Source organism: Myotis brandtii, unplaced genomic scaffold (assembly GCF_000412655.1).
Source record: "Myotis brandtii unplaced genomic scaffold, ASM41265v1 scaffold18, whole genome shotgun sequence".
In the NCBI taxonomy this organism is placed as follows: domain Eukaryota; kingdom Metazoa; phylum Chordata; class Mammalia; order Chiroptera; family Vespertilionidae; genus Myotis; species Myotis brandtii.
In genome coordinates, this window is record NW_005356674.1 from 7,372,849 (window position 1) to 7,386,034 (window position 13,186).

Genomic DNA, 13,186 nt, shown 5'->3' on the forward strand with positions numbered 1-13,186 from the left:
TGGCCTGATCACCCCCAACTGCCCTCCCCTCCTGGCCTGACACCCCTAACCGCCTCTGCCTCGGCCCCGCCACCATGGTTTTGTCCGGAAGGTCTCCTGGTCTAATTAGCATATTACCCCTTTATTAGTATAGATTGTTATTTGTTCTAATACTTTTAAGGCACAGTTCACCATTTTAAGGTATATAATTTTAAGTCTGACCTGTTGCATAAAGAAAACATATAAATCAGAGCTATTCTAAGAAAATGTTTATAATCAATCCCTCCTATTTGAGTTGATAAGTTGTCAACAGTATGAGAAAATTAAGAGCATTAAGAACTGAAGAAAGGGTATTGGAGTATTATATAATTCATTCACTTTATAAGTAAAGTTATTAATATCTTAAGGACATTCTAGTTTTGTCATTCATAGAAACCAATAGTTAAAAAGTAATAAAGAAAATTCAAATTGCGATTTATATATTAGATTCCTTTGAATTCTTATTTTTAGGAAGCTGCACAAGCCTTAATTTATGCTGAGATGGCAGGATCGAGCCTAGAACACATTCAAGAAAAAATAAATGAATATCTGGAAAGAGTTCAGGCTTTACATTCAGCAGGTTAGTAAAAGACTACTAAACTTATCACTGTATTTTTTTTTCTTCTCTTCCATCACATCTTACTTTTCCCTCTATGTTTCTCTTTCATTTTTATCTTTGGATCTTGATCCTAAGTCTCTTGTTAATTCCTCTTTTGGTAATCACATCTTTAAAAGTCATAATATGCAAATGAATTATAGATCTGTGAAGGAGAACCTTAGAGATAATACAGTTCAATCTCCTAATTTCCCAGAGGTTTAGAAATGGTGAGTTATTTACATTCTGACTGTATCTGTAGCAAAATCAGGATTAGGACCCTGTTAAAGTCTGCTTTTTAAATATCTGTCACATGCCCTCTCCTGGTATTAAATTTAAATGACTCCTCCTCTTAAGTGTTTAAAAATATTTTTTTATTGATTTCAGAGAGGGAGGGATAGAAACATCAATGATAAGAGAGAATCATTGATTGGCTGCCTCCTGCACTTCCCCCTACTGGGGATCGAGCCCACAACCAGATAGGGCTCCTCTTCAGTGTTTAAAGACTTCAGTAGTGGCTTCACAGTCTCTTCTGTATCAGTATCCTCAACCTCAAGACCTTAGCTAAATTCTTTTAAACCATATCTTAGAAAAGCGACATGTAGGCAGAAACCTGGAACAGCCTGTATTTATGTTCATAAACAACATGGAAAATTCTTTAAAGCAAGTACACACAGGCTTAATGATCACAGTTTTGTTAGAGGTCAGGTTTTCTGTCAAAATTTGCTGTTCATAGGGTAGAAAAGAAATAATCACCTGTTGATATTTTGTTTTAGAAATGCATTCATCTTACTAAGGACTCTTTAACCCTTTTTCCTGTGGCCCTATGATAAAGTCACAAGCAGCTTAGAGCAGCAATTTATTTTCAATCTTTTTTATCTCATAGCACACATAAACTATTATTAAAATTCAGTGGCACACCAAAAAACATTTTTACCAATCTGACAAAAAAAAAGTATAATTTTATTTCATTCACACCGGATAGCTATTGTGTTGACTGTCATTATTTTTTAATTTGACAACCTAATGAAAACGAGGTATCTAAATAGTCAGGTATTGCATGTTTTAAAAATTCTTGCAGCACACCAGTTGAACAGGTTAATATCACTAGTTTAGAGAAATCTTTACTTATTCAGCCTTTCCTGATAAACTTCATGCTACATTCCACTGCTCATTCTGAATAGATAGGAGCAGAAGTTATAAGCACATAGTTAGGATAAAGTAGATTTGATGATTGGATTCCTTGCTATGACAGTCCCTTTAAAGACAAGGTGGTTTAGCCTGGTCGGTGTGGCTCACTGGTAGAACATCAGCCCACACATTGAAGGGTCTCGGGTTCAATTCCTGATCAAGGGCATGTACCTCAGTTGCAGGTTCGATACCCGGCCCTGGTTGTAGTGATTGTGAGAGGCAACCAATCAATGTCTCTCTCTCTCTCACCCCCTTCCTACTTTCCACTGTTCCTTCCACTCTCTTAAAAAAAAATCAGTAGAAAGCCCGGCCAGTATGATGCAATGGTTGAGCATCAATCTAGGAACCAAGAGATCATGGTTCTGTTCTGGGTCAGGGCACATGTCCTGGTTGCAGTCTCCATCCCCAGTAGGGGGCCTGCAGGAGGCAGCCATCAATGATTCTCATCATCGATGTTTCTATCTCTCTCCCTCTCCTTTGCTCTCTGAACTCAATAAATATATATATATTTTTTTAAGTCAATGGAAGAACTATCTTTAGGTGAGGATTAACAACATCAAAAAAAAGTCAAGGTGGTTTAGTTTAAGCCAAGTCCCAGAAATTGTATAAATTAAGGTCCCAAAAATTGTATGTATTAAAATGTAGACTGCTTGTGCATCAGGGCCCTACTTGATAAAAAGTTACATTGATTCATGTATTCAAAATACCTGTAAATTCCAAGAAACTTTTATTTTCCCAACCAAGTAAATGAAGTTCTTAAATTTATAAATGTGATACTGAGGCACAGAATGAGATAGCCCTTATCTCTTGAAAGAATAAAGCTTTCCAGTGAAACAGAAGTAAAGTTCAAAAGGATTTTTAAAGTATAACATACCTAAATTGTTTTGCTAGCTTTTGGGCCCATTTTATTCAACAAATGAAATGAAATCTTTAGAGCATTAAATGGTTTCCTTAATTATTATTTTAAACAGAAGAGTCATTTATCAAATAAAAATCTTGTTCAGAAACCCAATTTTTAAAACATAAAATCTGCTGGCAGTGAAGAGATCTTTGAGAGATGAGTTGTCTTTTGGGTGGGTAGAGGTAACACAGTTTGAAATTCACCAGTGTAGAATAAAAACTCAAGACTTGGAATTAAAACATGTCAGTTGAGGCAGTTTGAACCCAAGTCTTCTCTCTCACCTTCCTCCCTGAACAACATGAGCTTTAGCGCCCACTCCATCTTCTCCACCGACTACCAGACCCTGGGCTCTGTGCAGTCACCCGGCCAGCCATCAGTGTGGCCAGTGTCTATGCAGGCACTGGGGGTTTGGGCTTGCACATCTCCATGTCCCCTACTCGACCAGCAATGTGTGGCTGCTGGTGGTCTGGGGGCCTAGTAGGTATAGGGCGTGTCCAGAGCAAGGAGACTGCGATTCCTAAATGACTGCCTGGACTCTCCTTTGTCTGAACTCAATAAATATATATATATTTTTTTAAGTCAATGGAAGAACTATCTTTAGGTGAGGATTAACAACATCAAAAAAAAGTCAAGGTGGTTTAGTTTAAGCCAAGTCCCAGAAATTGTATAAATTAAGGTCCCAAAAATTGTATGTATTAAAATGTAGACTGCTTGTGCATCAGGGCCCTACTTGATAAAAAGTTACATTGATTCATGTATTCAAAATACCTGTAAATTCCAAGAAACTTTTATTTTCCCAACCAAGTAAATGAAGTTCTTAAATTTATAAATGTGATACTGAGGCACAGAATGAGATAGCCCTTATCTCTTGAAAGAATAAAGCTTTCCAGTGAAACAGAAGTAAAGTTCAAAAGGATTTTTAAAGTATAACATACCTAAATTGTTTTGCTAGCTTTTGGGCCCATTTTATTCAACAAATGAAATGAAATCTTTAGAGCATTAAATTGTTTCCTTAATTAGTATTTTAAACAGAAGAGTCATTTATCAAATAAAAATCTTGTTCAGAAACCCAATTTTTAAAACATAAAATCTGCTGGCAGTGAAGAGATCTTTGAGAGATGAGTTGTCTTTTGGGTGGGGAGAGGTAACACAGTTTGAAATTCACCAGTGTAGAATAAAAACTCAAGACTTGGAATTAAAACATGTCAGTTGAGGCAGTTTGAACCCAAGTCTTCTCTCTCACCTTCCTCCCTGAACAACATGAGCTTTAGCGCCCACTCCATCTTCTCCACCGACTACCAGACCCTGGGCTCTGTGCAGTCACCCGGCCAGCCATCAGTGTGGCCAGTGTCTATGCAGGCACTGGGGGTTTGGGCTTGCACATCTCCATGTCCCCTACTCGACCAGCAATGTGTGGCTGCTGGTGGTCTGGGGGCCTAGTAGGTATAGGGGGTGTCCAGAGCAAGGAGACTGCGATTCCTAAATGACTGCCTGGAGAGGGTAAGGAGTCGTGGTTGGTCATCAGAGACTGGAGAAGAAAGGACCCGAAGGCTCAGATCTTTGCAAGTTCTGTGGACAATGCCCACATTGTTCTGCAGATTGATAATGCCAGTCTTGCTGCTGATGACTTCAGAGTCAAGTTTGAGATGGAGTTGGCCATGCATCAATCTATGGAGAGTAACATCGATGGGCTTTGAAAGATCACTGATGACACCAATATCACTCGGCTGCAGACAGGGATCGAGGCTCTCAAGGAGGAGCTGCTCTTCATGAAGAACCACGAGGAGGAAGTAAATGGTCTATAAAACCAGACTGCTAACTTTGGGTTGACTGTGGAGTTGGATGCCTCCAAATCTCAAGACCTCAGCAAGATCATGGCAGGCGGGCATCTGGGCCCAGTATGATGAGCTGGCTTGGAAAAACCAAGAGGAGCTGGACAAGAGAGGCTCTCAAGGAGAAGCTGCTCTTCATGAAGAACCACGAGGAGGAAGTAAATGGTCTATAAAACCAGACTGCTAACTTTGGGTTGACTGTGGAGTTGGATGCCTCCAAATCTCAAGACCTCAGCAAGATCATGGCAGGCGGGCATCTGGGCCCAGTATGATGAGCTGGCTTGGAAAAACCAAGAGGAGCTGGACAAGTACTGGTCCCAGCAGATTGAGGAGAGTACCACAGTGGTCACCTTGCAGACCACTGAGGCAGGAATGACTGAGATGACATTCTCAGAGATGAGACGTATGGTCCAGGTCTTGGACATCAACCTGGACTCGAGAAATCTGAGGGCCAGTTTGGAGACCATCTTGAGGGAGGTGGAGATGCATTATGCCATGCGGATGGAACAGCTTGACAGGATACTGCTGCACCTGGAGTCAGAGCTGGCTCAGGCCCGGGGCAGAGCAGCAGCGCCAGGTACAAGAGTACAAGGCCCTACTAAACATCAAGGTCAAGCTAGAGGCTGAGATTGCCACCTGCTGGGAGAAGGAGAGGACTTCCATCTTGGTGATGCCCTAGACAACAGCAACACCATGCAATCCAACCAAAAGACCACCACCCCAGGATTATGGATGGCAAAGTGGTGTCTGAGGTCTGTGACACCAAAGTCTGAGATGTTAAGGCAGAGGAAAGTGGGCACCCCTTGGGAGGCAGGAGACCAACAAAAAGTTCAGAGATCATTGATCATTAATAAATAAACAAACAGACAAAAGATCTAAGTTGAGTCCTTACCCTTCATTTGTAGCTATGAAACGTTAGGTTACATCACTCATTCTCAGCTGGGAGGGATTTTGCCCCTCATGAGACATTTGGTAATGTCTGGAGAGAAATTTAGTTTTTACACTAGGGGAGGTGGGGAGTATACTTCTGTCATCTAGTTCGGTAGGGGCCAGAGACCTTGTGAAAAATCCTACAATGCATAGGACAGTCCACAGCAAAGAATTACCCATCGAGAATGTCAGTAGTACCAAGGCTGAGAAACCCTGAACTAGGTATCTTAACATTTTTGAGGTTTGGTATCTTCATTTTATAAATGGGATTCGTACATTATTCAGAGAGGTGTTACTGAGGGTTAAAGTTGTAAAAAAAGATCACCAACCCTAGCCAGGTTGGGTCAGTGGATAGAGCATCAGCCCGTGGACTGAAGGGTCCTGGGTTCGATTCCAGTCAAGGGCACATACCTCAGTTGCAGGCTTGATCCCCCACCCTGGTCAGGCTCATGTGGGAGGCAACCAATCGATGTGTGTCATATTGATGTTTTTCTCTGTCTCTGTCTCTCCCTCCCACTCTCTCTAAAATTCACTGGAAAAATTATCCTCAGGTAAGGATAAGAAAAAAATCACCATATACCTTTATGAGACAAAAGGTAAAGCTTTTTAAGAAAGGTAACAGCTTTATTGAGATATAATTCACATACCACAAAATTCACCTTATTATCTACAATTCAGTGGGTTTTAGGACAACTCTTCCTTGCTAAACTTTTTTTTTTAAAATGAAGGATTATAGAGGTTTGGTAAAGAATGTCTTAAATGTATTAAAATGTTATGTTGTTTCCCAGATAGATATATAGGTAATACTTCTTCTATGTGGCTTTTTTCCTATCCTAGTTCAGTCAAAGAGTGCTGATCCTTTGAAATCAAAACATCAGTTGGACTTGGAGCGTGCCCATTTCCTTGTTACACAAGCTTTTGACGAAGATGAAAAGGGGAATGTTGAAGATGCTATAGAATTGTATACTGAAGCCGTAGATCTCTGTCTAAAAACTGTATGTATAGCTACAAGTTAAATTTGGTGGAATTATGCTAAGAAATTTCTCCCTTTACTAGTTAATTTTATTTAACAATTTCTTAAAGAAAATGTGTCATGAATGTAACTAAATTACTCATTAAAAGATGGAGAGTAAAAAATGAATAGTGGATTTTAATATCTCGTTTAAAGTTTTTAACAGCATTAAGATTGAATCATTAAGCAATTTTTTTCTAAATTACAGATAGCTTTTTAACCTTTTTACATATAACTAAATTAACTTATTACAGGAAGAATTCACCATCACAAATTTAGAATAAACTCCCCTCCCCCTTTTTTTTCAATTTCATACACTAAAAACAAAGGTAGTGGTTTGGTAGTGCTTTATTCATTTGCAATGTAAAATCTATATGATGAGTTGCTTTTACTTCTCTCTGAGGAGCCCTAGGTGGGATGTGAGCTTTAAAGGGCATCTAGTGCATAAGAGCAGTGTATTTGACAGGAAGATGAGGTGAAGTGGTAGAGAGTGGTCTCAGTATTATTCAGAGCACTGGCTTTTTGTCTAGGGTGTTTTGCTCAGGAGAACCATCTAGACTGATCACTATGGGTACCAGAGACTGGAGGTAAGTGCTAGTCTTCTGAGGTTCCTCCTTTCATGGCACCAGGTCACACAGTTGTGTTCCAGTTACCACCTGTCCACTTTAAGTGGCCTTAAAGCTTACCTCAATGACAAGTTTTCAACACTATTTTAAACAATACCTTTAAGAATGAAAATAAAATGTCTTGGTTTATTCTCCCATAATTTCAAGAAGTGTAATGTGCATGGTTAATTTTTTTGCTTAGAAATATCATGAATCAAGAAAATTTAAAAATAATTATGCTTCAGAATGTGTCTCTCTCTTTCTCTTAAGTCCTATGAAACTGCTGATAAAACTCTGCAAAATAAACTGAAACAGTTGGCTCGACAGGCACTAGATAGGTGAGTTTTGGTCACTTAAGTTCTTTTCCATGGGTGGCAGTGTATTGTGTCACTTAAATGTGACAGATTTATCAAAATGTGTTAGAGCTTATAATAACAAATCTCCATCTTTTACCTGAGATGTAGAGGAAGTCTATTTTTTTTCTCTGAGTGCATTTACTTCTCTAGTTTCCTGCTTTAAATTTAAAAAATAACATTAATCAGGAAATGTTTTCTGTAGCCTTTTCTATATATGAAACAAAAATGATCATGGTATTTGAAATGGAAGACTTCCCTTCTGTTGTGTAATATCAGACTTCCAAAGAAGAGAACTTCCAGAGAGCCTTCTAGAGCTAATAATAAAAATGAAGAAATTGAGAATGAGCCAGTTTACAGCCATACACATACCCTAAATTATATAATGTAGTAATTCCTTTAACTCTGCTCAGATGTCAACTTTTCAATAAGGCCTGCCCTAACCAATATAAAACTGAATCTCCTTCAATACTTTTATCCTGTGTACTCTATTCTAATATTCTTTTCCATAACTCTTAACGCTTTTTAAGACATGAAATTTACCAGTTTGTCATGTTAATGTCTGTGTCCCTACCAACAGTCATCACTTTAATGCAAGCTCTTGAGCACAGAGAATTTTGTCTGTTTTGTTTAATGCTCTGAGCGTATAGCAGAGGGTTGGACTTAACAGTATGTGCTCAGTAGGCATTTGTTGAAAGAATAAATGGATTTGCACAATAGAATTCTACCCTTGAAGAGTACTATAGACAAAGGAAAAGGGTGGAAATTGCTTTTATAGTTACATTTCATAAAATTGCCTCCTTTTGAGGCTCTGACTAGCTAGCTGTACCACTCCAGTCTTTCTTTTTTTTATCAAAGTATAATAGTCATCCCTCCATTTTATTACCATCATCTAGCCTTTAGTTTGTTTTTTTCAAATTCTTGAAAATATGGACACTTAACACATAGTTATTTTCTCCATTTTGACTTCTTTCACCAGTCTGAATCATCGATGACTTTTATTACCTATGCAGCTAACCCATCCAGTATTCTCTAAGTGTATCCTTAAAGGGCACTGGAGTGGGTCAGTCATGGGCTCCTTTGTTCAAAATTATGGATCCATTTTTTAAGAAAAATGTACATAAATTTTTTGGCATGAATTTCTAAGTGCACTGGAGTGGGTCAGTCATGGGCTCCTTTGAGGATCTGTTCAAAATTATGGATCCATTCTTTAAGAAAAATGTACATAAATTTTTTGGCATGAATTTCAGAATTTTTACAAGACTCCTGAAACTATATATGGACCTCAGATTAAGAACTTCTGTTTTTTAGCTTGTTAGTTCTTTGACAAAGTCAAAATTTCCTGGACTATCATGTAAGGCCTATAATCCAATCTCTGCCAGTGATTTTATCTCCCACTGCTTCTCATTTGCACTGTTTACAGAGGTTGCATCCATTCTTTTGAAATTACCTTAACTCACTGCTGTTTCATACATTTGCATATGCTATTCTCTCTACTCCAAATACTTCCTCACTCCCCTAGTGGACTTCTCTGCAGCCCAAACATCAATTCAGAAAAAAACATTCCCTGATTCACCCTCTCTTCCCACTTCATTAAGTTAATACCTTCTGTCATGCATTTACTCAAAAGTACTATTTCATGTTAGCATCTGTCACTTTTGATGTAGTTGTCTTTCTTTCCCCACAAAACTATGAACACCTTAAAAGTAGGGATTGTGTTTTATACGTTCTTATATCCCCATTGCATAGTATCTGATATAAATGCTCACTTAATAGAATGTTGTTTGCAAAAATACCTTTGGGAGTAGCTTAAGTAGTGAACAGTAAACTAGTTTGTAAGAATTTTATGTACTAGGTTTACATTAGGAATGCTTGACTGGTTCTTGAAGTAAATTTTATTTTCTGGAAAGCTTAAATGTGAAAAAAGCTAAACAGTGTTTCTGTACCTCTATTATAGAGCAGAAGCATTGAGTGAGCCTTTAACAAAGCCATTATGCAAAGTCAAGTCAACTAATATTAAACCAAAGCCACCTCCAGCAAGAGCACATTTTCCACTAGGAACTAATCTCTTTCTTGAAAGACCTCAGCAATTTATAAGTCCACAGGCATGCGATGCACAAGGACAGAGATATACGGCAGAAGAAATAGAAGTTCTCAGGTAAATTAGTTTCTCATTCATTATAATGAACAATTTTATTCTCATTAGGTTTGTTGGGTCATATTCACATCTTATAGTGCATAATGCTATTAATTATATATTGTCTTGCGGTCACAACTTTAAATACTTAAAATTTTTCTAATATATTTTAGTATTAGCATTTCTACTAGGTATGTTTTCCTGAAAATCCTAGCATTCTTTAAAATTGAGAACTAGAATTTAGGGAGCAAAATAGATCTGTGGCAGACCAATCAATCATCTGTGCAACTTTGTAACCAGATCCCTAATGGGAAAAATAAATTGTTACCTTGAAATAGCAGTCTAGGCCAGGAGTTAGCAAAGGGAAGCCTTGAGCTATGAATAGTTTTTGGATTTTTTTAAGGGTTCTAAAAAAAAAAAAAAACAACAAAAAACACAGAACAACATATGACAGACCTCATTGCAAAGCCAAAACTATATTCTATTTGGCCCTTTAAAGAAAATATTTACCAACCCCTGGTCTAGGAAGCCATATCAGTGTGTGGAAGAGCCTCAAGGGTGTTAAAAATGCAAACAACGGTGATGTGGAACTCCTTGGTTGCATTCTGAGCCATCCCAGATGGGATAAATCTCTGAGCCAGTGTGGCTGTTCTTCAGTTGGGCTCTGGAAGAGATCTAACCTACTTAGAGTAGTGCGAATCATGTAGTTGCTCATTTTTAATTTCCTAAAATTGAGCCTAAAGGGCTCCTCACGTAGCAGCCACCTGAGGGTATTTTTCTTTCTTTTCTTGCCATGGATTTTAATTCTCCTACAAGTCTGGCTCTCTTTGCCTGGCAAATAGCATGTGAAACGAAACAACGCAGAGCAGGATGAATAAGGGTGGTTTTGGAATTGAGAGACGGTAGATTAGTAACAGTCCGACACTCGGGCTACTCGGCATCCAAAAGTTCTCTTCTGTACACATTTGACATTCCATACTACAACAAAACAACTCTATATTTCTAACAAATGCAGCTATCCTTCATACAAGTGAAAAGTTCTCATCCTCTCAGAAAAAGGATATACACAGTCATAGTATCCATCGCTTACTGTATTAACTGTTCTTCAAATTCAGTCACCGTCTCCCTGAATATTGGGGACGATAAGTGGTGAAGTTACCCTGCAATTACTTCTAAATAAAATGAGGGAAAGAAACAGAAGAAGGAAATAGTAAATATAATAGTATACAAATAAATATACACAAAACAAGAAAATATGCAAAGCTACTACCAAACACATTTCTTTAACTTTTCAAGAGGCCATAGCTGTTATCTATGACACTTAACCACTCCATATTCTCATACCCAGAAAATATGAAGAATATAGTTTCATAGTTATAAATGTCATGTTTTTTAAATCTCAAAATAACCAAGCAATTGTTTTCTCCCTTTGGACTTAGGATAGAATTCACTTTGTCCCTGGTGTCACAGACACGCAGACACTTTCAGTACTTCTGGTTGGGCCTGTCTTGAGACTATTGTTTTGTTGTAACTCTACTGAATTGAATTAAATCAGTTATTTTTTGGTATTCAACAATTTTGTGAAAAATTTGTACAAATAAAGATACTGGTTTTGTCCAACGTGAGATTGTTGGTTTAATTTTATTACAGTACCATACCTTGTCATTTAAATTTTAAGGAGTTTAAGTAAATATGCTAATTTGAACATTTACTTTAGATTTTATTTTCTTGTATTTTTTAGGACAACATCAAAAATAAATGGTGTAGAATATGTTCCTTTCATGGCTATTGACCTGAGAGAACGTTTTGCCTTTCCAATGCCTTTCTGGTAAGTAAGCACTGTAGCAATTTTTACTTCCAATATTTTACTTTTTCAGTACTTTTTCCATATTCTGAAGTCTAAATTTATAGTTTTGAATTTAAATTTGTGGTTTAAAAATTTGATTGGAAGAAAAGTGTGGTTATGGGAAGGAGATAGGGGCAGCACAGCAATACCTCTGTTACTCTTTTGTCTCCTTTTGCGTAACATTATACTCAGTGCCAAGCACAGTTCCTGGCACAAAGTACGTACTCAGGAAATATTTGTTGAATTGGTGTTTGATCACAACAAAAATGCAAGTCTAAAAGAACTGAATGGAAAAGTGGAATAGAATGACAATATTGTTTACTAAGAAGATACAATTCAAAAAGGAGTTAATTATGGAAGTGTTAGCACAGCCTTCTAGGATAGTGGAAGCTTATGTCAAGAGCCTTAAAAATATTGTTTGGTTCAATACTAGCTTCTGGTCATCCTAAGGAAATAATTTCGTTAAAGATGTTTATGTATATAAGAGCATTCATCAAAGCATCTCATAGCAAAAAGTTATTGAAACAAATATTTAACAGTATGGGAATGATTAAATAATGGCACATTCATTTTATATTAAGTACTAGAGGCCTGTTGCACAAAGAGATTCGTGCAATAGGCCTTCCTTCCCCTGGCTGCTGGCACCAGTTTCCCGCCGGCACCCAGGACCCAGGCCTTCGCCCCGCCCACAGCAGAGAAGCCAAGCCTCGAGGCTTCTCCGCTCCAACTGCAGCGGAGAAGCCAAGCCTCTTCAGTCGTCTTCAGTCTTCAGTGGTCTTCAGTATTCGCTCGGGTGGAGCCTTCAGTCTTCGCTCTGAGCCTACATATACAAATTAACCGCCATCTTTGTTGGGTTGATTTGCATGCTCATCCTGATTGGCTGGTGGGCGTAGCGGAGTGACACCAATTTGCATGTTTCTTTTATTAGTGTAGATTATGGTTCCCATAAAAAAAATAAGTCCTTGAAAAATGTAGGAAAAATGCTTGCAATCTAGTAAAAAGAAAACTAGAAAACTATACATAACATTCAATTTTTTTAATTTTCATATATTTATACATATATAGAAAATGATGTAAAGATTATACATCAGAATGTTTAGTTTTTATTTATAGGTAGCAAAATTGGGTGAGTTAACTTTTTAAAATATTTTTATTTTTAAAAAAATTTCTGCAATGCACATATCAGAAAACAGAATTGAATGCTTATTATATACAGAAAATATAAAAGGTCTTAAAAAGAACAAAAGAACTGCTTTCTCATTTTGGTGGTGGCGACCAGGAAGCAGGCAATCGGGGCCGCAGGCAGCACCCAGCAGGGCCTGCTGGGCGAGTTAACTTTTTAAAATATTTTTATTTTTAAAAAAATTTCTGCAATGCACATATCAGAAAACAGAATTGAATGCTTATTATATACAGAAAATATAAAAGGTCTTAAAAAGAACAAAAGAACTGCTTTCTCATTTTGGTGGTGGCGACCAGGAAGCAGGCAATCGGGGCCGCAGGCAGCACCCAGCAGGGCCTGCTGGGCAGTGGCAGTGGCGACCAGGGAGCAGGCAAGCGGGGCCCTCAGGCAGCACCCAGCAGGGCCTGCTGGGCGTCACCATGGCAACTGGGGAGCAGGCAATCGAGAACCGCAGGCAGCACCCAGCAGGGCCTGCTTGCCCATCCCCGTGGTGTGGAGCAGGCGGCCCCGCAGAGGCAGAGAACCATGGGGAGTGGGCCCAAGCCGTCGGTAGCACATCCCCTGAGGGCTCCCGAATTGGAGA

At 38.3% G+C, this 13,186-nt stretch overlaps 1 protein-coding gene across 7 annotated transcripts in view; it reads left to right on the forward strand.

The window, feature by feature from the left end:
* The window catches only part of CAPN7 (calpain 7), a 53,115-nt gene that overhangs the window by 2,617 nt on the left and 37,312 nt on the right, over window positions 1-13,186 (forward strand). For all 7 annotated transcript variants that reach the window (XR_313443.2, XR_001361577.1, XR_001361579.1 and 4 more), the window contains exons 2-6: window positions 490-598; window positions 6,305-6,462; window positions 7,355-7,422; window positions 9,395-9,595; window positions 11,316-11,402. Coding sequence is in view for 1 of the 7 variants with exons in the window: in XM_005863600.2 (XP_005863662.1) it covers window positions 520-598; window positions 6,305-6,462; window positions 7,355-7,422; window positions 9,395-9,595; window positions 11,316-11,402 (593 nt within the window). In the remaining 6 variants the exon portion in view is untranslated. The remainder of the gene's footprint in view (window positions 1-489; window positions 599-6,304; window positions 6,463-7,354; window positions 7,423-9,394; window positions 9,596-11,315; window positions 11,403-13,186) is intronic.